At 47.2% G+C, this 24,820-nt stretch overlaps 1 protein-coding gene across 1 annotated transcript in view; it reads left to right on the top strand.

The window, feature by feature from the left end:
- The first annotated feature begins 7,665 nt into the window (after window positions 1–7,665).
- LOC134573517 (zinc finger protein 92 homolog) overlaps window positions 7,666–24,820 on the top strand; it is an 87,087-nt gene continuing 69,932 nt past the window's right edge. The window contains exons 1-2 of the mRNA XM_063433295.1: window positions 7,666–8,349; window positions 19,717–19,843. Of these exons, the coding sequence (XP_063289365.1) occupies window positions 8,341–8,349; window positions 19,717–19,843 (136 nt within the window). The 5' untranslated portion in view covers window positions 7,666–8,340. The remainder of the gene's footprint in view (window positions 8,350–19,716; window positions 19,844–24,820) is intronic.

The raw sequence follows: 24,820 nt of genomic DNA, 5'->3' as shown, positions 1-24,820 counted from the left end.
AACGGCCGGTCGTTCGGTAGTTTCCGTGCGTAGTTCTGGATGTCTGGAGGTCTTAGCGGTATTCGCCTGTTTGTGCTTCCGATTTCAGTTCCATGCGTTCACAGGCAAACACCGCTGTTCGCACGCAAGATGGCCGCGAACACGTGGAAAAGTCCCGAAATGGCGGCCACCTATTCAGAGCACAAAGAATTCGCATGAAATCATACGAACGGCTGTATTCTCCAGTAATGGCATTCTCATGCAATATATTCGCCTAAATCCCCTGGCTGTTAGGTTAGATTAGCAGTCCAAACCTACAGCATAGATAAAGGGAAAAAGACAGTCTAATACAAGTCCATATGCCTGAATACAGGGTTTACAGTGCAATATAGTCCAGGACCATAGTCGCAGGGGAGGAGGCAGGCAAGCAGGCCTCTCCAGGACAAAGTGGCGAAGGGCACTTCGTCACACATCTCCCCTTTGGGGGGAAGACTAACCAGGCACCTGACCTTCTGTCGGTCAGTGCCTCCGTTAGTCGATCCACCAACCCACAATAAACAGATGTCCGAGTAGCCCCCCCACAACATCAAAGTACAGGAACAGCCCACCCACAACACACAGTCACTGCACCTGGGTATTTGGCTGTGGTAATGAGGCCACATGCCGAGGGTACTTGAAGGGCAGAGGCCAACTGCACTCTGCCCAGATGCCAGCTCTTCTGCTGGGGTAGCCTGCAGGACATCAGGCTCTGGACCAGGGACAAAGGTAGGGCAGAGGCCGACTGCGCTCTGTCCAGCTGCCAGCTCTTCCGCTGGGGTACTGAGACCATAGTCCGGCTCAGTAGTCAAGGGAACACGGACGTCAGGAGGGGTTAGCATCGCCTCCGTTAACCCTGGTGCCACGCTAGGAGTTAGCTGGGGAGGGGAATTTGTACTTACCCCCTCCTCTGGGTGTCCCGGTGAGGGTAGTTGGGGATCTGGAAAGGCTGTCCAGCATCCCTGTAGGTCAGGCACAGAGACCACGGTCCCATCTGCGCCGTCTGGAGGATTGGTGTCTCCCCTTGTTGGGGGAAGCTGCCGCTGGGGAGAGGGGGTGCTGTGCTCCTTTCCTGGAAACACAGGCTGCCGCTGGAGAGGGAGACCGCCTGTCTCCACTCCCTTACCATGGTCCTGTTGCTGTAGAGAGGGACCAACTGTCTCTGCTCTCTGTAGGACACACTGCTGCTGGGGGGGAAGAACGGCACCTTCGGCCCCCTGGGGTACACACTGCCGCTGGAGAGGGAGACCGCCTGTCTCCGCTCCCTTACCATGGTCCTGTTGCTGTAGAGAGGGACCAACTGTCTCTGCTCTCTGTAGGACATACTGCTGCTGGGGGGGAAGGACGGCACCTTCGGCCCCCTGGGGTACACACTGCCGCTGGAGAGGGAGACCGCCTGTCTCCACTCCCTTACCATGGTCCTGTTGCTGTAGAGAGGGACCAACTGTCTCTGCTCTCTGTAGGACACACGGCTGCTGGGGGGGAAGGACGGCACCTTCGGCCCCCTGGGGTACACACTGCCGCTGGAGAGGGGGACCGCCTGTCTCCACTCCCTTACCATGGTCCTGTTGCTGTAGAGAGGGACCAACTGTCTCTGCTCTCTGTAGGACACACTGCTGCTGGGGGGGAAGGACGGCACCTTCGGCCCCCTGTAACTCACGCTGTTGTTGGGGCGCAGGGACGGAATACTTTGCCCTCACTGCCCGATATTCTGCTTCCATCTGCAGATACTCCGCCAGTTCTCTCCTCACTATTGGTACAATTTCCTCTGTTAGGAGGGGCCCGTAGACAGCCAACCGCCGTTTCAGCATAGCGTCAAACTGTACGTGACTATACCAATAGTCCAGTTTTGCTTGGTGTTCCCAGGATGCTGTTCCTCGCACTAGGGAAGCCATCCTGTTGTAGCCAGGGGCGCTGCCCAATGGCTAGCGTTGCCCTCAATTGTAACTCCAAACGTTACCAGTGTCTCTGAGCTGCTTCTCCTCGCACTAGGACGCCATCCCACCGCTGCCACCAATGTAACGGAGCTCCGTGTACTCCGACCGAGTACCCTCCGTTGATGGATGCTCCTAGCGCTCTCAGAGGACTCCAAGCACTGCAGACGACACCACAACCACCGCAGGCTCCACAACCGCCGTAGCTTAACTGGAGCCGCGCCGTCTTCCTTCCACCCTGGATCGGCTTCTGTCCTCCAGGACCGTGTGGGGAAGACCTCTCCTCCAGGAGAGCGTAACAGGAACAAGCTCTTAAAAGAGCTAAGTGATTAAGAGCTCAGGGGAATATGCAGCGCATAGCAATCCCCAGTGTGATATAGCAGTTCCCTCCAATAACGAGACACGGCTACGTATTGAGGGTCAGAAGAGGTCTTAGCGGTATTCGCCTGTTTGTGCTTCCGATTTCAGTTCCATGCGTTCACAGGCAAACACCGCTGTTCGCACGCAAGATGGCCGCGAACACGTGGAAAAGTCCCGAAATGGCGGCCACCTATTCAGAGCACAAAGAATTCGCATGAAATCATACGAACGGCTGTATTCTCCAGTAATGGCATTCTCATGCAATATATTCGCCTAAATCCCCTGGCTGTTAGGTTAGATTAGCAGTCCAAACCTACAGCATAGATAAAGGGAAAAAGACAGTCTAATACAAGTCCATATGCCTGAATACAGGGTTTACAGTGCAATATAGTCCAGGACCATAGTCGCAGGGGAGGAGGCAGGCAAGCAGGCCTCTCCAGGACAAAGTGGCGAAGGGCACTTCGTCACATAGCAGATAGGTCAAACCACACATCCTTTAAATTGGTATAACTTGCAAACGGGTTAGGTGGTTCTGAGACATTTGAAGCTGACCACCAAGTTGTATTCTTTGTATCATCATCATAAGCTTTTTGCCCTAGACAAGTCAATTCTCCTACAGATGTATTAAACATTATTCCTTTCCTTGCTATGCAAACATAACCTATAATGGAGGTCTTTAATCGTGTGACGAAGTGCCCTTCGCCACTTTGTCCTGGAGAGGCCTGCTTGCCTGCCTCCTCCCCTGCGACTATGGTCCTGGACTATATTGCACTGTAAACCCTGTATTCAGGCATATGGACTTGTATTAGACTGTCTTTTTCCCTTTATCTATGCTGTAGGTTTGGACTGCTAATCTAACCTAACAGCCAGGGGATTTAGGCGAATATATTGCATGAGAATGCCATTACTGGAGAATACAGCCGTTCGTATGATTTCATGCGAATTCTTTGTGCTCTGAATAGGTGGCCGCCATTTCGGGACTTTTCCACGTGTTCGCGGCCATCTTGCGTGCGAACAGCGGTGTTTGCCTGTGAACGCATGGAACTGAAATCGGAAGCACAAACAGGCGAATACCGCTAAGACCTCTTCTGACCCTCAATACGTAGCCGTGTCTCGTTATTGGAGGGAACTGCTATATCACACTGGGGATTGCTATGCGCTGCATATTCCCCTGAGCTCTTAATCACTTAGCTCTTTTAAGAGCTTGTTCCTGTTACGCTCTCCTGGAGGAGAGGTCTTCCCCACACGGTCCTGGAGGACAGAAGCCGATCCAGGGTGGAAGGAAGACGGCGCGGCTCCAGTTAAGCTACGGCGGTTGTGGAGCCTGCGGTGGTTGTGGTGTCGTCTGCAGTGCTTGGAGTCCTCTGAGAGCGCTAGGAGCATCCATCAACGGAGGGTACTCGGTCGGAGTACACGGAGCTCCGTTACATGCTACATCGAGTTGGAAAGCCCCAGCAAATTTGTACTGGATCTGTGGTAAGAAAGCCTATTCGGAGTTACCACAGGACTGGGAAGGGGCATGTGTGTTAGGTATGCTCAAACCATCCTTCTTCTTGTTGCCTATTGAAACAGGAGAGACTTTGGGAGTTAAGGTATATGATGTGAATCATAGAAAGAAAAGGGGACCCCTAGAGATAGGCACCTGGGAAGATAATGAGTGGCCTCCCCAGCCCTCCCCCTGGGTACAGTATAATGGTACAGTCCGCCCCCTTGGATACAGTATAATGGTACAGTCCTCCCCTTGGATACAGTATAATGGTACAGTCCTCTCCCTGGATACAGTATAATGGTACAGTCCCTCCCCCTGGGTACAGTATAATGGTACAGTCCTCCCCCTGGATACAGTATAATGGTACAGTCCCTCCCCCTGGATACAGTATAATGGTACAGTCCCTCCCCCTGGATACAGTATAATGGTACAGTCCATCCCCCTGGATACAGTATAATGGTACAGTCCCTCCCCCTGAATACAGTATAATGGTACAGTCCTCCGCCTGGATACCGTATAATGGTACAGTCCCTTCCCCTGGATACAGTATAATGGTACAATCCTCCCCCTGGATACAGTATAATGGTACAGTCCCTCCCCCTGGATACAGTATAATGGTACAGTCCTCCCCCTGGATACAGTATAATGGTACAGTCCTCTCCCTGGATACAGTATAATGGTACAGTCCCTCCCCCTGGGTACAGTATAATGGTACAGTCCTCCCCTGGATACAGTATAATGGTACAGTCCCTCCCCCTGAATACAGTATAATGGTACAGTCCTCCCCCTGGGTACAGTATAATGGTACAGTCCTCCCCTGGATACAGTATAATGGTACAGTCCCTCCCCCTGAATACAGTATAATGGTACAGTCCTCCCCCTGGATACAGTATAATGGTACAGTCCCTCCCCCTGGATACAGTATAATGGTACAGTCCCCCCCTGGATACAGTATAATAGTACAGTCCCTCCCCCTGGATACAGTATAATGGTACAGTCCCTCCCCCTGGATACAGTATAATGGTACAGTCCTCCCCCTGGATACAGTATAATAGTACAGTCCCTCCCCCTGGATACAGTATAATGGTACAGTCCTCCCCCTGGATACAGTATAATGGTACAGTCCCTCCCCCTGGATACAGTATAATGGTACAGTCCTCCCCCTGGATACAGTATAATGGTACAGTCCCTCCCCCTGGATACAGTATAATGGTACAGTCCTCCCCCTGGATACAGTATAATGGTACAGTCCTCCCCCTGGATACAGTATAATGGTACAGTCCCTCCCCCTGGATACAGTATAATGGTACAGTCCTCCCCCTGGATACAGTATAATGGTACAGTCCCTCCCCCTGGATACAGTATAATGGTACAGTCCCTCCCCAGGGATACAGTATAATGGTACAGTCCTCCCCCTGGATACAGTATAATGGTACAGTCCCTCCCCCTGGATACAGTATAATGGTACAGTCCCTCCCCCTGGATACAGTATAATGGTACAGTCCCTCCCCAGGGATACAGTATAATGGTACAGTCCTCCCCCTGGATACAGTATAATGGTACAGTCCCTCCCCCTGGATACAGTATAATGGTATGTTCCAGATTCTTTTCCGGCCGCAAAGCATTACTGGGAGCACGAACTGTCTGTACTGAGAGAGACCTGCAGGAAGAGACAGTCTGTACTGAGAAAGAGAGCTGCAGGAAGAGACAGTCTGTACCGAGAGAGAGAGAGCTGCAGGAAGAGACAGTCTGTACTGAGAGAGAGAGACCTGCAGGAAGAGACAGTCTGTACTGAGAGAGAGAGACCTGCAGGAAGAGACAGTCTGTACTGAGAGAGAGAGACCTGCAGGAAGAGACAGTCTGTACCGAGAGAGAGAGCTGCAGGAAGAGACAGTCTGTACTGAGAGAGAGACCTGCAGGAAGAGACAGTCTGTACCGAGAGAAAGACCTGCAGGAAGAGACAGTCTGTACTGAGAAAGAGAGCTGCAGGAAGAGACAGTCTGTACTGAGAAAGAGAGCTGCAGGAAGAGACAGTCTGTACTGAGAAAGAGAGCTGCAGGAAGAGACAGTCTGTACTGAGAAAGAGAGCTGCAGGAAGAGACAGTCTGTACTGAGAAAGAGAGCTGCAGGAAGAGACAGTCTGTACTGAGAAAGAGAGCTGCGGGGAGAGACAGTCTGTACTGAGAAAGAGAGCTGCGGGGAGAGACAGTCTGTACTGAGAGAGAGACCTGCGGGGAGAGACAGTCTGTACTGAGAGAGAGACCTGCGGGGAGAGACAGTCTGTACTGAGAAAGAGAGCTGCAGGAAGAGACAGTCTGTACTGAGAAAGAGAGCTGCAGGAAGAGACAGTCTGTACTGAGAGAGAGACCTGCGGGAAGAGACAGTCTGTACTGAGAGAGAGAGAATTGCAGGAAGAGACAGTCTTTACCGAGAGAGAGAGACCTGCAGGAAGAGACAGTCTGTACTGAGAGAGAGAGAGAGAGACCTGCAGGAAGAGACAGTCTGTACTGAGAGAGAGAGAGACCTGCAGGAAGAGACAGTCTGTACTGAGAGAGCGAGAGACCTGCAGGAAGAGACAGTCTGTACTGAGAGAGCGAGAGACCTGCAGGAAGAGACAGTCTGTACTGAGAGAGCGAGAGACCTGCAGGAAGAGACAGTCTGTACTGAGAGAGAGACCTGCAGGAAGAGAGTCTGTACTGAGAGAGAGACCTGCAGGAAGAGAGAGTCTGTACTGAGAGAAAGACCTGCAGGAAGAGACAGTCTGTACTGAGAGAGAGACCTGCGGGAAGAGACAGTCTGTACTGAGAGAGAGACCTGCGGGAAGAGTCAGTCTGTACTAAGAGACCTGCAAAAAGAGTAATTTGAACTGATGCAGATCTCCAGGGAAGAGACAGCTTGTCAAAACTGAGATGTCTGCAGGAAGAGACAGTCTGTACTGAGAAAGAGAGCTGCAGGAAGAGACAGTCTGTACTGAGAAAGAGAGCTGCAGGAAGAGACAGTCTGTACTGAGAAAGAGAGCTGCAGGAAGAGACAGTCTGTACTGAGAAAGAGAGCTGCAGGAAGAGACAGTCTGTACTGAGAAAGAGAGCTGCAGGAAGAGACAGTCTGTACTGAGAAAGAGAGCTGCAGGAAGAGACAGTCTGTACTGAGAAAGAGAGCTGCAGGAAGAGACAGTCTGTACTGAGAAAGAGAGCTGCGGGGAGAGACAGTCTGTACTGAGAAAGAGAGCTGCGGGGAGAGACAGTCTGTACTGAGAGAGAGACCTGCGGGGAGAGACAGTCTGTACTGAGAGAGAGACCTGCGGGGAGAGACAGTCTGTACTGAGAAAGAGAGCTGCAGGAAGAGACAGTCTGTACTGAGAAAGAGAGCTGCAGGAAGAGACAGTCTGTACTGAGAGAGAGACCTGCGGGAAGAGACAGTCTGTACTGAGAGAGAGAGAATTGCAGGAAGAGACAGTCTTTACCGAGAGAGAGAGACCTGCAGGAAGAGACAGTCTGTACTGAGAGAGAGAGAGAGACCTGCAGGAAGAGACAGTCTGTACTGAGAGAGAGAGAGACCTGCAGGAAGAGACAGTCTGTACTGAGAGAGCGAGAGACCTGCAGGAAGAGACAGTCTGTACTGAGAGAGCGAGAGACCTGCAGGAAGAGACAGTCTGTACTGAGAGAGCGAGAGACCTGCAGGAAGAGACAGTCTGTACTGAGAGAGCGAGAGACCTGCAGGAAGAGACAGTCTGTACTGAGAGAGAGACCTGCAGGAAGAGAGTCTGTACTGAGAGAGAGACCTGCAGGAAGAGAGAGTCTGTACTGAGAGAAAGACCTGCAGGAAGAGACAGTCTGTACTGAGAGAGAGACCTGCGGGAAGAGACAGTCTGTACTGAGAGAGAGACCTGCGGGAAGAGTCAGTCTGTACTAAGAGACCTGCAAAAAGAGTAATTTGAACTGATGCAGATCTCCAGGGAAGAGACAGCTTGTCAAAACTGAGATGTCTGCAGGAAGAGACAGTCTGTACAATTTGAGAGAGACCTGCAGGAAGATACAGTCTGTACTGAGAGACCTGTAGGCAGAGACAGTCTGAATAGATGGAGAAGAGACAGCCTGTACACACATTAGAGATCTACCCATTGCAGTGACAGCCTGTGCTCAAGACTGTGAATTTTTTAATAAAACGATAAGAGTGATCACTATCAGGTCAAGAATTACAGGAACAATAGACAATTATGAGGATTTTATCCCAAAGAAGGAAATAAAAGAGAATCTTAGGATGGAAAAAGAGACATCTGATTCCCATATTGATTACAAAGAGACTGAGGCCTACCTGAAACAGTAAAACTGCATGCATCTAGAATGAGAGACCTGGACTACAGATCACAGGCAGTCTGAATATAGCGATAAGGAATTCAAATTGGACAGAGACAGCAACACTAACCAAGGAAAGAATATTAAACAGTCTGTGAGAAAGAAACTGGAGTGGCAAAGAGACTTCCATTTCTGAGATTAGATTGAATGTTGAAAAGGTCTGACCTGACACCACAAGCTTTCAGCAATGTTGAAGGTGAATGCTTAGACCTGCTAAACACCTCTACATGGGACAGTTGAAAGCCCTTCTGTAACTGGCAATTGAGATCGCTCGCAGGGGGCGATGTGTGACACCCCTCTCAAGGGAAAATCCAGTGAGCGATCCCTCTGTGAGACTCTTTTGGGGAGGCCGTGAGCAGTGTCTGATACCTATTTTTGCTTTTGATACTTGTATAGTTAAATTAGCATATTAAGATATTATACTCAGATCCAGGGATCTGGGTAACTAAGTACATTAAACTAACCGGACGCAGTTACCCTCTGGGATCCAGGGATCGAGATAACTAAATACATTAAACTAACCGGACGCAGTTACCCTCTGGGATCCAGGGATCGGGATAACTAATTACATTTAACTAATTGGACGCAGTTACACTCTGGGATCCAGGGATCTGGGTAACTAAATACATGAAACTAACCGGACACAGTTACCCTCTGGGATCCAGGGATCGGTGTAACTAAATACATTTAACTAATTGGACGCAGTTACACTCTGGGCTCCAGCGATCTGGGTAACTAAATACATTACACTGACCGGACGCAGTTACACTCTGGGCGACTAAATGCATTACACTGACCGGACGCAGTTGCACTCTGGGATCCAGGGATCAGGGTAACTAAATACATTAAACTAACCAGACGCAGTTACACTCTGGGATCCAGGGATCTGGGTGAATGGATACATTAACTTACTAACCTTACGCAGTTAAACTCTGGGATACAGCGATCTTGGCAAATGGACACAATAACGTAATAATCCCACGCAGTGACACTCTGGGATCCAGCGATTTGGGCAGATGGATACATTAATGTACTAACCCCACGCAGTTACACTCTGGGATCCAGGGATCTGGGTGACTAAATGCATTACACTGACCGGACGCAGTTGCACTCTGGGATCCAGGGATCAGGGTAACTAAATACATTAAACTAACCAGACGCAGTTACACTCTGGGATCCAGGGATCTGGGTGAATGGATACATTAACGTATTTAGCCCACGCAGTTACACTGTGGATCCAGTGATCTGAGTAAATGGATACATTAACTTACTAACCTTACGCAGTTAAACTCTGGGATACAGCGATCTTGGCAAATGGACACAATAACGTAATAATCCCACGCAGTGACACTCTGGGATCCAGCGATTTGGGCAGATGGATACATTAACGTACTAACCCCACGCAGTTACACTCTGGGATCCAGGGATCCATGTAAATGGATACATTAACATCCTAACCCCACGCAGTTACACTTAGAGATCAAGGGATTTCTGCCCACCTAGTGATTTGAAGTGGTCATGGTGCCTGAGCTTTGTATATGCAGTACTTTGCAGTATTCTGCAAATACTGAGTATAACCCCCCCTGCTGCCTCACCTGTAACACCTGTTTATAGGGGCATCATTAGCCAGTCCGGAACAAGGTTCCTCCGCCAAGGACCTTGCTGGAACAGGGGAAAAACCTCAGCGCTTCTGCCCCAGTCACTGTGCTTGACTGGGGTCCTTCTGGAGCCTCTCCATCCTGGAGCAGGATAGGGGACTAGTTCTATTCCCTCCCATGGATTGGACAACACACAATCCTGGGAGCTCTAGTCCTTACAAGGACTTTCCTGGCCTAATCTGCTGGAACAAGGTGCTGAGCAGTGATTATATCCCTTCCCCTCCCAGTAATTACACGACACATAGTTCTGGGAGTACAACTGAGTTTATTTTGGCCACACACGGCTTTTAGACATGGGGTCTCTCACACAAAACAGGGCTTTTCCTCCCAAGATCCTCTGTGTCTGAGAGATAATTTTGTGTGAAAAATATATAAAATATATAACTCAATTATCTCTCAGGTACAGAAAAATCTACAATAATTTAAAACACCCCACGAAAGTCACATCAACGAATAGCTTGGATCTGATAACACACTTTGTCAATATATCACTCAGATCCCTTTGGTGGTTCCGGAACGCTGTTCGAATTAAGTTTTCGGGGGTTCTCGCACGAACACAGACAAATGCTCCCCCTGGCTGTTAGTCTACGAATGTTCCCTCTGTTCGGTAGTTTATGCCTCCAGAGCGCAGTTCTTATAACTGCTCAGGAAGTTGGATGGGCTGTGGTACCAGTTTACCGGCTGTCCGCGGGGTCGTGTAGCTAAAAATAGTTCCACGCCATCGACGACCATGTACTGCTGCCCACATTCGGGATACAAGATGGCCGCCATTTCTTTGCACACATGCGTTCAGTTATACGAACGGCGACCACACAGGGAAAACACTTTACTTAACAGCAAATTGTGGTTAACAGCCAGGGGTGGTCAGTTGTTAGAAGGTGCGAACAAGGGGACCAGAGTTGATTCGGTAAACGAACTGAGCCATACGGACAGCTTAATAAAAGGGAAAATAAGTGTAGCTATAGCATCCATTCTGCTACAGTGTGCATTAGACCTTCCCCGTTGGAAAGCATTGAATCAACACTGGACGTTCTCATGCAAATTGCTCTGTGTCGTTTCATGGAGTTAAACTCTGTGAAACTGCAGGAAGCACCTCGAGAGGCTGTCTGGTAGACCGCCACTAGAGGCAGTTTTAGCACTGCAATACTATGTTTTACATTACAGGGTTAAGGGGACAGGGACAATTCAAAGAGATTTGGTGGTCTGGGTGCTTATAGTGTCCCTTTAAGTCAGTGACTTTGTTCTTTTTCCTGATTTTCTGTTTATTGACTTTGATTTTTCTAGCCTTCCTTATGTACTAGACCTTGGCATTTTACCACTGTAACGGAGCGCCTGTACCCAGAATGGTACCTCCTTTGTAGCTCTCTACCAGTTCCCGTAAGGCAGTAGTGTGTTATAAATCTTGCATACCCAAACATCAGTCGAGACTTGATGAAGGGTAAAATGACTGGTTTTATCAAGGACACGCACACAGACGTATACTCAGACCCCCAGCATGGTGTCTCCATTCATAATACATGCGCCTCTATGTCTAGGAGATAAATTAGTCCTCGGTTAAACTAATTCATTATCTCTCGGATACAGAGGTTACCACACAAAATACCCTAAAACATACATTAAACCACCACGTATCTCCACATATTCTATGTCCCCAGAAAGGTTTGATCCGAGCGCCCATTGTGTAAAAAAACAACAGTGCTTGGATCCATAGGGTATTGTCCAAATTACACTTTATCAAAGTTTTGGCTGGCCACTGTAACAGGTCTGGCCGAAAAGAGTTCCATACGGTTGAGGTCATTCGTCGGTCATTTACCAAGAGCTTTATCTCTTCGTAGCAAGGCTAGTTTCTTGATGATTCTCTGTCCTGAGGGGGTAGCAACTTCCCTCCAAGAAACGACCTGCTAGGCAGTCGGGAAGTTGGAGAAAAACAAGGGACAAATGGGCCAGGGCACGTGCTGCATGAGGCAGAGTTGGAGTTCCAGAGCGAACCTAGGTAACACCCACTGATAGCAACTGGATACTCTGGCTTTCTGTAAATATTCCCTGGGTAGGGGAAAAAGGAGTGCTGGGTGATACACACACACACATCAGAGCAAGCAAGGGGGAGCTTAGGTGATCAGTAGATGTAGCAGACCACAGATAACCCGACTGGTTACCTCCGCTAATTCCCTTCCCTTAACCAGTCAAGAACAATTCAGAATACAAATAGACCCTGTAGCGGAGAGCTGGTCTCTCACAGACTATCTCCGCTGGTAATCCAAGTGAGGCTCAGGAACAAGTAGTAAAACCCAAGAGAATAGTATCCACAGTAAATAAAGTAATCCAAGAATATCCCATCACCTTTCCCAATGACTGGACGACACACATCATCAGGAGCAGAACTGAACTTTTATTCCACACATCCTTCTTTTAAGCATTTCTGCCATGCAAAGGAGGTACCTAGAGTAATTATTACAGAGACCAATCATTTACCAGTTACCTCCCACACATCTCCTCCCCTCAGTATGACACATAATCCACTTATACAGTATAAAGTTTTACCCGGTTTTCATATGTACCCCAAATATGCTAGATACAATTATACGTTTTAGCCCTGATCTGGGTGAGCAACATATTCCAAAATCACCCAGATCGGACCAGGGGTTCGGGAGTTAGGTGGAAGTAGTTATTTGACCGACCGCACACGAAGCAGTAGCTGAAAACACTTCCATGTGTTTTGGCCTTGCGGTCGGTCTTTGTTCGGGAGATAAAAATCACGAAAATCATTGCCATCCAGGGCTGAGATGGGGTTCGTATGAATCTCCTTTTTCAGGAGATTCATTTAACCGAATGATGGGCTGGCTGGTTGTTCCGTTCGGTAGTTACAGAGCTCTGGAGGTCTCAGCGGTGTTCGGGTAATCGAGTGTCCGATTTGGGTTCCACACACTCGACGACCAAACACCGCTGAGCGTTCGTATGCAAGATGGCTGCCGCCATGCGTTCATATGCAGGAATCCGGCTAATTGGAGACAATATACCAACTCCATGCGGTTACACTCAGAGATTCAGGGATTGGGGTAACTGGAGACAATATACTAACTCCATGCAGGTACACTCAGAGATTCAGGGATCGGGGTAACTGGAGACATTACTATACTAACTTCATGTAGGTACACTCAGAGATTCAGGGATCGGGGTAACTGGAGACATTACTATACTAACTCCATGCTGTTACCAGGTGTGTGTGGTCTACCTGGGGAGCCCGTATTCATTTGGCGAACAGCCCGGATAGCCGCGGTTCGTCGAACGAAGTGTTTGCATGCTGGTAGCTTACGGCTGCCAGCATGCGAACTACCATAATACAATACACACACAGCAAGATATACACAATACCCCATACAGCCTACGGACAACCTTTCTACAGTATAGTCCAGAAGTGGCTAGGTTTGCCACACCACCGTCTTTAAAAAAATATTAACATACAAACCCAGCACAGTTACACTCAGATCCAGGGATCCGGCTAATTGGAGACAATATACCAACTCCATGCGGTTACACTCAGAGATTCAGGGATTGGGGTAACTGGAGACATTACTATACTAACTCCATGCGGTTACAATCAGAGATTCAGGGATCGGGGTAACTGGAGACAATATACTAACTCCATGTAGGTACACTCAGAGATTCAGGGATCGGGGTAACTGGATACATTAATATACTAACTCCATGCGGGTACACTCAGATTCGGGGATCGGGGTAACTGGAGACATTACTATACTAACTCCATGCAGTTACAATCAGAGATTCAGGGATCGGGGTAACTGGAGACATTACTATACTAACTCCATGTGGTTACACTCAGATATCCAGGGATCGGGTTAACTGGAGACATTACTATACTAACTCCATGTGGTTACACTCAGATATCCAGGGATCGGGGTATTTGTATTAACATACAAACCCAGCACAGTTACACTCAGATCCAGGAATCCGGCTAATTGGAGACAATATACCAACTCCATGCGGTTACACTCAGAGATTCAGGGATTGGGGTAACTGGAGACAATATACTAACTCCATGCAGGTACACTCAGAGATTCAGGATCGGGGTAACTGGAGACATTAATATACTAACTCCATGCGGGTACACTCAGAGATTCAGGGATCGGGGTAACTGGAGACATTACTATACTAACTTCATGTAGGTACACTCAGAGATTCAGGGATCGGGGTAACTGGAGACATTACTATACTAACTCCATGCGGTTACAATCAGAGATTCAGGGATCGGGGTAACTGGAGACAATATACTAACTCCATGCAGTTACAATCAGAGATTCAGGGATCGGGGTAACTGGAGACATTAATATACTAACTCCATGCGGGTACACTCAGAGATTCAGGGATCAGGGTAACTAGAGACATTACTATACTAACTCCATGCAGGTACACTCAGAGATTCAGGGATCGGGGTAACTGGAGACATTACTATACTAACTCCATGCAGGTACACTCAGAGATTCAGGGATCGGGGTAACCGGAGACAATATACTAACTCCATGTAGGTACACTCAGAGATTCGGGGATCGGGGTAACTGGAGACATTAATATACTAACTCCATGCGGGTACACTCAGAGATTCAGGGATCAGGGTAACTAGAGACATTACTATACTAACTCCATGCAGGTACACTCAGAGATTCAGGGATCGGGGTAACTGGAGACATTACTATACTAACTCCATGCAGGTACACTCGGAGACTCAGGGATCGGGGTAACTGGAGACATTACTATACTAACTCCATGCAGGTACACTCAGAGATTCAGGGATTGGGGTAACTGGAGACAATATACTAACTCCATGCAGGTACACTCAGAGATTCGGGGATCGGGGTAACTGGAGACATTACTATACTAACTTCATGCAGGTACACTCAGAGATTCAGGGATCGGGGTAACTGGAGACATTACTATATTAACTCCATGCGGTTACAATCAGAGATTCAGGGATCGGGGTAACTGGAGACATTAATATACTAACTCCATGCGGGTACACTCAGAGATTCGGGGATCAGGGTAACTGGAGACATTAATATACTAACTCCATGCGGGTACACTCAGAGATTCAGGGATCGGGGTAACTGGAGACATTACTATACTAACTCCATGCAGGTACACTCAGAGATTCGGGGATCGGGGTAACTGGAGACATAACTATACGAACTCCATGCGGTTACAATCAGAGATTCGGGGATCAGGGTAACTGGAGACATAACTATACTAACTCCATGCAGGTACACTCAGAGATTCAGGGATCGGGGTAACTGGAGACATAACTATACTAACTCCATGCAGGTACACTCAGAGATTCGGGGATCGGGGTAACTGGAGACATAACTATACTAACTCCATGCAGGTACACTCAGAGATTCGGGGATCGGGGTAACTGGAGACATAACTATACTAACTCCATGCAGGTACACTCAGAGATTCAGGTATCGGGGTAACTGGAGACATTACTATACTAACTCCATGCGGGTACACTCAGAGATTCAGGGATCGGGGTAACTCGAGACATTACTATACTAACTTCATGCAGGTACACTCAGAGATTCAGGGATCGGGGTAACTGGAGTCATTAATATACTAACTCCATGCAGGTACACTCAGAGATTCAGGGATCGGGGTAACTGGAGACATTAATATACTAACTCCATGCAGGTACACTCAGAGATTCAGGGGTCGGGGTAACTGGAGACATTACTATACTAACTCCATGCAGGTACACTCAGAGATTCAGGGATCGGGGTAACTGGAGACAATATACTAACTCCATGTAGGTACATCAGAGATTCGGGGATCGGGGTAACTGGAGACATTAATATACTAACTCCATGCGGGTACACTCAGAGATTCGGGGATCAGGGTAACTGGAGACATTAATATACTAACTCCATGCGGGTAAACTCAGAGATTCAGGGATCGAGGTAACTGGAGACATTACTATACTAACTCCATGCAGGTACACTCAGAGATTCAGGGATCGGGGTAACTGGAGACATTACTATACTAACTCCATGCAGGTACACTCAGAGATTCAGGGATCGGGGTAACTGGAGACAATATACTAACTCCATGTAGGTACACTCAGAGATTCAGGGATCAGGGTAACTAGAGACATTACTATACTAACTCCATGCAGGTATACTCAGAGATTCAGGGAACGGGGTAACTGGAGACATAACTATACTAACTCCATGCGGTTACAATCAGAGATTCAGGGATCGGGGTAACTGGAGACAATATACTAACTCCATGCAGGTACACTCAGAGATTCGGGGATCGGGGTAACTGGAGACATTAATATACTAATTCCATGCGGGTAAACTCAGAGATTCAGGGATCGAGGTAACTGGAGACATTACTATACTAACTCCATGCGGGTACACACAGAGATTCAGGGATCGGGGTAACTCGAGACATTACTATACTAACTTCATGCAGGTACACTCAGAGATTCAGGGATCGGGGTAACTGGAGTCATTAATATACTAACTCCATGCAGGTACACTCAGAGATTCAGGGATCGGGGTAACTGGAGACATTAATATACTAACTCCATGCAGGTACACTCAGAGATTCAGGGATCGGGGTAACTGGAGACATTACTATACTAACTCCATGTAGGTACACTCAGAGATTCAGGGATCGGGGTAAATGGAGACAATATACTAACTCCATGCAGGTACACTCAGAGATTCGGGGATCGGGGTAACTGGAGACATTACTATACTAACTTCATGCAGGTACACTCAGAGATTCAGGGATCGGGGTAACTGGAGACATTAATATACTAACTCCATGCGGGTACACTCAGAGATTCGGGGATCGGGGTAACTGGTGACATTACTATACTAACTCCATGCAGGTATACTCAGAGATTCAGGGATCAGGGTAACTGGAGACATTACTATACTAACTCCATGCAGGTATAATCAGAGATTCAGGGATCAGGGTAACTGGAGACATTACTATACTAACTCCATGCAGTTACAATCAGGGATCGGGGGTAACTGGAGACATTACTATACTAACTCCATGCAGGTACACTCAGAGATTCGGGGATCGGGGTAACTGGAGACATTACTATACTAACTCCATGCAGTTTCACTCAGAGATTCAGGGATCGGGGTAACTGGAGACAATATACTAACTCCATGTAGGTACACTCAGAGATTCAGGGATCAGGGTAACTAGAGACATTACTATACTAACTCCATGCAGGTACACTCAGAGATTCGGGGATCGGGGTAACTGGAGACATTACTATACTAACTCCATGCAGTTTCACTCAGAGATTCAGGGATCGGGGTAACTGGAGACAATATACTAACTCCATGTAGGTACACTCAGAGATTCAGGGATCAGGGTAACTAGAGACATTACTATACTAACTCCATGCAGGTACACTCAGAGATTCAGGGATCGGGGTAACTGGAGACAATATACTAACTCCATATAGGTACACTCAGAGATTCGGGGATCGGGGTAACTGGAGACATTAATATACTAACTCCATGCGGGTACACTCAGAGATTCGGGGATCAGGGTAACTGGAGACATTAATATACTAACTCCATGCGGGTAAACTCAGAGATTCAGGGATCGAGGTAACTGGAGACATTACTATACTAACTCCATGCAGGTACACTCAGAGATTCAGGGATCGGGGTAACTGGAGACAATATACTAACTCCATGTAGGTACACTCAGAGATTCGGGGATCGGGGTAACTGGAGACATTAACATACTAACTCCATGCGGGTACACTCAGAGATTCAGGGATCAGGGTAACTAGAGACATTACTATACTAACTCCATGCAGGTATACTCAGAGATTCAGGGAACGGGGTAACTGGAGACATAACTATACTAACTCCATGCGGTTACAATCAGAGATTCAGGGATCGGGGTAACTGGAGACAATATACTAACTCCATGCAGGTACACTCAGAGATTCGAGGATCGGGGTAACTGGAGACATTACTATACTAACTCCATGCGGGTACACTCAGAGATTCAGGGATCGGGGTAACTGGAGACATTACTATACTAACTCCATGTGGTTACACTCAGATATCCAGGGATCGGGGTATTTTTATTAACATACAAACCCAGCACAGTTACACTCAGATCCAGGGATCCGGCTAATTGGAGACAATATACCAACTCCATGCAGGTACACTCAGAGATTCGGGGATCGGGGTAACTGGAGACATTACTATACGAACTTCATGCGGGTACACTCAGAGATTCGGGGATCAGGGTAACTGGAGACATTACTATACTAACTTCATGTAGTTACACTCAGAGATTCAGGGATCGGAGTAACTGGAGACATTAATATACTAACTCCATGCGGGTACACTCAGAGATTCGGGGATCAGGGTAACTGGAGACATTACTATACTAACTCCATGCAGGTACACTCAGAGATTCGGGGATCAGGGTAACTGGAGACATTACTATACTAACTTCATGCGGGTACACTCAGAGATTCGGGGATCAGGGTAACTGGAGACATTACTATACTAACTCCATGCAGGTACACTCAGAGATTCGGGGATCAGGGTAACTGGAGACATTACTATACTAACTTCATGCGGGTACACTCAGAGATTCGGGGATCAGGGTAACGAGACATTACTATACTAACTTCATGCAGGTACACTTAGAGATTCAGGGATCGGAGTAACTGGAGACATTAATATACTAACTCCATGCGGGTACACTCAGAGATTCGGGGATCAGGGTAACTGGAGACATTACTAACTCCATGCAGGTACACTCAGAGATTCGGGGATCAGGGTAACTGGAGACATTACTATACTAACTCCATGCAGTTACAATCAGAGATTCAGGGACCGGGGTAATTAAATACATTTACGTAATAACCCCACACAGTTGCACTCTGAGACTCCCCCAAAATATTCGAGTTTAATACAACTGTCTGTTTTTTGTGTCGTTTAGCATTTAGTTAATGTGTTCATTTTAAAGGGACATTATAAGCACCAAACATGCTATGTCATTTTAGTTGTCACTTTGTTTATACAGCCTAGTTACACCTCCTTAAATATGACTGACACATTTCCTGTAAAGAGAGCTCTGATGTTTAAATCTCCTGTATTGCATAGTATGTTTAATTTAGAAATTTGTATCTGCTGTTAATGACCTGATAGAGCCTGCAGTGTGTGATTATTGTAGAAGATAAGACATTCTAAATTCAGCACACTGAATAATAAGGGTAGCTAAAACATTTAGACTCTTTTCCAGAAAGTGTGTGGAGAATGTGTGAGTCACAGGAACGGGAGGTGCAACTTGAATTGCATAATCAGAAACAAAAGTTATTTAAATCGTAAATGGCAGAGAATTGAACAGTTAGACTGCAGGGACAAGATTTATACACCAATTTATACACCAATGTCATATTGCGGAGGGCTATTTAGTTAACATTGGCTTTTGGTGACTTGACCACAGAGATGCAAACTTTAAGTCAATATAAACGAGTTCATAAACGTTCTTCCAGTTCCTGACTCATCACCATGCACTGTTTATTTAATAATTTCCTACCCCGGGGTCTATTTGTAAGATAGGGAACATATTATCCTGGATCAGTGATCACTCTCAGCCATTGAGGTAAGCCATACCCGCTAGGTTTAACCCAGTAAAGAGAACGTAGACTTGCAGGGAGCAGCACGCAGAGGAACCGTTACCAGTTTGACTACTTACAATGGTGGAGGGGGCTCTAGGTCACTATTGTCAACAAGTGATTATGGTGCTTGGAATGTTCCTACATTTCAATGCCTGTGCAAACAGTCTATACGTGTGATCTCCTCAGACCCCTGTGCTCCATGTCTGTATTTCAGGGGCCACTTACATTTGAAGATGTCGCTGTGTGCTTTTCGGAGGACGAGTGGAAGGGCTTACAGGAGAGAGAAAAGGACCTTTACAGAGAGGTGATGAGAGATAATTACCACAATCTGAGCTCACTGGGTAAGAAATCGCACCTTGATACCTACACAACTGCATTCCATAGGTTCCTTCTGGGTTTTTCTACAAATTCAAATCTCAGTTTTACTAAAAAAGAAAGAATATATTTTCAGCTTTATGGTGCGTTAAATCACTTCCTTAGGCATGCCCCCTCATCTTACAAACTAACTTCCTTATTAGACGTACTCTGAGTACGCACTCCGTGTACTCAGTCACTGTTAGACGTACTCTGAGTACGCACTCCTTGTACTTAGTCACTGTTGGTGTGCTCTGAGTACACACTCCGTGTCAGTGTGAGCTTGGCTGCTAACTCCGTCCCATAGCCAATCACTGTTAGACGTACTCTGAGTATGCACTCCGTGTCAGTGTGAGCTGGGCTGCTAACTCCGTCCCATAGCCAATCACTGTTAGACGTACTCTGAGTATGCACTCCATGTCAGTGTGAGCTTGGCTGCTAACTCCGTCCCATAGCCAATCACTGTTAGACGTACTCTGAGTACGCACTCCGTGTACTCAGTCACTGTTAGACGTACTCTGAGTACGCACTCCTTGTACTTAGTCACTGTTGGTGTGCTCTGAGTACACACTCCGTGTCAGTGTGAGCTGGGCTGCTAACTCCGTCCCATAGCCAGTCACTGTTAGACGTACTCTGAGTATGCACTCCGTGTCAGTGTGAGCTGGGCTGCTAACTCCGTCCCATAGCCAATCACTGTTAGACGTACTCTGAGTATGCACTCCATGTCAGTGTGAGCTTGGCTGCTAACTCCGTCCCATAGCCAATCACTGTTAGACGTACTCTGAGTATGCACTCCATGTCAGTGTGAGCTTGGCTGCTAACTCCGTCCCATAGCCAATCACTGTTAGACATACTCTGAGTATGCACTCCGTGTCAGTGTGAGCTTGGCTGCTAACTCCGTCCCATAGCCAATCACTGTTAGACGTACTCTGAGTATGCACTCCGTGTCAGTGTGAGCTGGGCTGCTAACTCCGTCCCATAGCCAATCACTGTTAGACGTACTCTGAGTATGCACTCCATGTCAGTGTGAGCTTGGCTGCTAACTCCGTCCCATAGCCAATCACTGTTAGACGTACTCTGAGTACGCACTCCGTGTACTCAGTCACTGTTAGACGTACTCTGAGTACGCACTCCTTGTACTTAGTCACTGTTGGTGTGCTCTGAGTACACACTCCGTGTCAGTGTGAGCTGGGCTGCTAACTCCGTCCCATAGCCAGTCACTGTTAGACGTACTCTGAGTATGCACTCCGTGTCAGTGTGAGCTGGGCTGCTAACTCCGTCCCATAGCCAATCACTGTTAGACGTACTCTGAGTATGCACTCCATGTCAGTGTGAGCTGGGCTGCTAACTCCGTCCCATAGCCAGTCACTGTTAGACGTACTCTGAGTATGCACTCCGTGTCAGTGTGAGCTGGGCTGCTAACTCCGTCCCATAGCCAATCACTGTTAGACGTACTCTGAGTATGCACTCCATGTCAGTGTGAGCTGGGCTGCTGACTCCGTCCCATAGCCAATCACTGTTAGACGTACTCTGAGTATGCACTCCGTGTCAGTGTGAGCTGGGCTGCTGACTCCGTCCCATAGCCAATCACTGTTAGACGTACTCTGAGTATGCACTCCGTGTCAGTGTGAGCTGGGCTGCTGACTCCGTCCCATAGCCAATCACTGTTAGACGTACTCTGAGTATGCACTCCATGTCAGTGTGAGCTGGGCTGCTGACTCCGTCCCATAGCCAATCACTGTTAGACGTACTCTGAGTATGCACTCCGTGTCAGTGTGAGCTGGGCTGCTGACTCCGTCCCATAGCCAATCACTGTTAGACGTACTCTGAGTATGCACTCCATGTCAGTGTGAGCTGGGCTGCTAACTCCGTCCCATAGCCAATCACTGTTAGACGTACTCTGAGTATGCACTCCGTGTCAGTGTGAGCTGGGCTGCTAACTCCGTCCCATAGCCAGTCACTGTTAGACGTACTCTGAGTATGCACTCCGTGTCAGTGTGAGCTGGGCTGCTAACTCCGTCCCATAGCCAATCACTGTTAGACGTACTCTGAGTATGCACTCCGTGTCAGTGTGAGCTGGGCTGCTAACTCCGTCCCATAGCCAATCACTGTTAGACGTACTCTGAGTATGCACTCCGTGTCAGTGTGAGCTGGGCTGCTAACTCCGTCCCATAGCCAATCACTGTTAGACGTACTCTGAGTATGCACTCCGTGTCAGTGTGAGCTGGGCTGCTAACTCCGTCCCATAGCCAATCACTGTTAGACATACTCTGAGTATGCACTCCGTGTCAGTGTGAGCTGGGCTGCTAACTCCGTCCCATAGCCAATCACTGTTAGACGTACTCTGAGTATGCACTCCGTGTCAGTGTGAGCTGGGCTGCTAACTCCGTCCCATAGCCAATCACTGTTAGACGTACTCTGAGTATGCACTCCGTGTCAGTGTGAGCTGGGCTGCTAACTCCGTCCCATAGCCAATCACTGTTAGACGTACTCTGAGTATGCACTCCGTGTCAGTGTGAGCTGGGCTGCTGACTCCGTCCCATAGCCAATCACTGTTAGACGTACTCTGAGTATGCACTCCGTGTCAGTGTGAGCTGGGCTGCTAACTCCGTCCCATAGCCAATCACTGTTAGACATACTCTGAGTATGCACTCCATGTCAGTGTGAGCTGGGCTGCTAACTCCGTCCCATAGCCAATCACTGTTAGACGTACTCTGAGTATGCACTCCATGTCAGTGTGAGCTGGGCTGCTAACTCCGTCCCATAGCCAATCACTGTTAGACGTACTCTGAGTATGCACTCCGTGTCAGTGTGAGCTGGGCTGCTAACTCCGTCCCATAGCCAATCACTGTTAGACGTACTCTGAGTATGCACTCCATGTCAGTGTGAGCTGGGCTGCTAACTCCGTCCCATAGCCAATCACTGTTAGACTAAACTCAATTATCTCCAGGTACAGAAAAAGGTACAATTTTACAACACCCCAAAATACATGGGAACCCCACAAATGTCACATCCCTGGGTAGTCTGGATCTGGGGAAACAATATATCCGAAAATCACCCAGATCCGTTTGGTAGTTTGTGATCGGCACCGCAGGGAAGATTTGACCAGTCTGCCACGAGGTCAAAGCCCAGAAATAGTTCCATGGAAAGTGTGGCAAGATACGCTCTCTATTCGTGGGGTTTTGAACGACAACCACATAAGATAGAGTTAAGCTGGTTTGTGGAGAATGCTTCCTGTGTTTGGTATTCTGGAACTCCAGAACGCCGTTCGTCTAGGTGAATGGAAATGAGAACGGAGAGTAGATCCATAGAGACGTCCATAGAGAGCGGTGTTCGTGAGAATGCCTGGCCGAAATGAGTTCCAGGCACTCGACAACCAGGTCACGCTGGCAGCGTTTGGGAGACAAGATGGCCGCCATCCACTGTCCCAAGCACGTGTATTCGTATGCACGAAATAGCGGCCACCCAGTGGCGCATTCTATTAATGATTTTCTCTGTGGTTTTCATACCAGATAGATAACATTCCATGTTCTATTTGGTCTCTGGGATGGTCTTGGTTCGGTAACCGAACAAAATAACATACAAAACTGGAACATGATGGCATTACAGTAGAGGGAGGTACAGTAAGTGCAGTAGGTATACAGTGTATGTATATTTTATTTATATAGCGCTAACAGGTGTACTCAGCCCTTTACAGGTTACATTACAGTAGAGGGAGGTACAGTAAGTGCAGTAGGTATACAGTGTATGTATATTTTATTTATATAGCGCTAACAGGTGTACTCAGCACTTTACAGGTTACATTACAGTAGAGGGAGGTACAGTAAGTGCAGTAGGTATACAGTGTATGTATATTTTATTTATATAGCGCTAACAGGTGTACTCAGCACTTTACAGGTTACATTACAGTAGAGGGAGGTACAGTAAGTGTAGTAGATATACAGTGTATGTATATTTTATTTATATAGCTCTAACAGGTGTACTCAGCACTTTACAGGTTACATTACAGTAGAGGGAGGTACAGTAAGTGCAGTAGATATACAGTATATGTATATTTTATTTATATAGCGCTAACAGGTGTACTCAGCACTTTACAGGTTACATTACAGTAGAGGGAGGTACAGTAAGTGCAGTGGGTATACAGTGTATGTATATTTTATTTATATAGAGCTAACAGGTGTACTCAGCACGTTACAGGTTACATTACAGTAAAGGGAGGTACAGTAAGTGCAGTAGGTATACAGTGTATATATATTTTATTTATATAGCGCTAACAGGTGTACTCAGCACTTTACAGGTTACATTACAGTAGAGGGAGGTACAGTAAGTGCAGTAGGTATACAGTGTATGTATATTTTATTTATATAGTGCTAACAGGTGTACTCAGCACTTTACAGGTTACATTACAGTAGAGGGAGGTACAATAAGTGCAGTAGGTATACAGTGTATGTATATTGTATTTATATAGCGCTAACAGGTGTACTCAGCACTTTACAGGTTACATTACAGTAGAGGGAGGTACAGTAAGTGCAGTAGGTATACAGTGTATGTATATTTTATTTATATAGTGCTAACAGGTGTACTCAGCACTTTACAGGTTACATTACAGTAGAGGGAGGTACAGTAAGTGCAGTAGGTATACAGTGTATGTATATTTTATTTATATAGCTCTAACAGGTGTACTCAGCACTTTACAGGTTACATTACAGTAGAGGGAGGTACAGTAAGTGCAGTAGGTATACAGTGTATGTATATTATATTTATATAGCGCTAACAGGTGTACTCAGCACTTTACAGGTTACATTACAGTAGAGGGAGGAACAGTAAGTGCAGTAGGTATACAGTGTATGTATATTTTATTTATATAGCGCTAACAGGTGTACTCAGCACTTTACAGGTTACATTACAATAGAGGGAGGTACAGTAAGTGCAGTAGGTATACAGTGTATGTATATTGTATTTAT

Source organism: Pelobates fuscus, chromosome 1 (assembly GCF_036172605.1).
Source record: "Pelobates fuscus isolate aPelFus1 chromosome 1, aPelFus1.pri, whole genome shotgun sequence".
Taxonomy (NCBI): Eukaryota; Metazoa; Chordata; class Amphibia; order Anura; family Pelobatidae; genus Pelobates; species Pelobates fuscus.
Note: the sequence above shows the minus strand (reverse complement) of the source record. Positions and strands in the feature narration are given on the sequence as shown.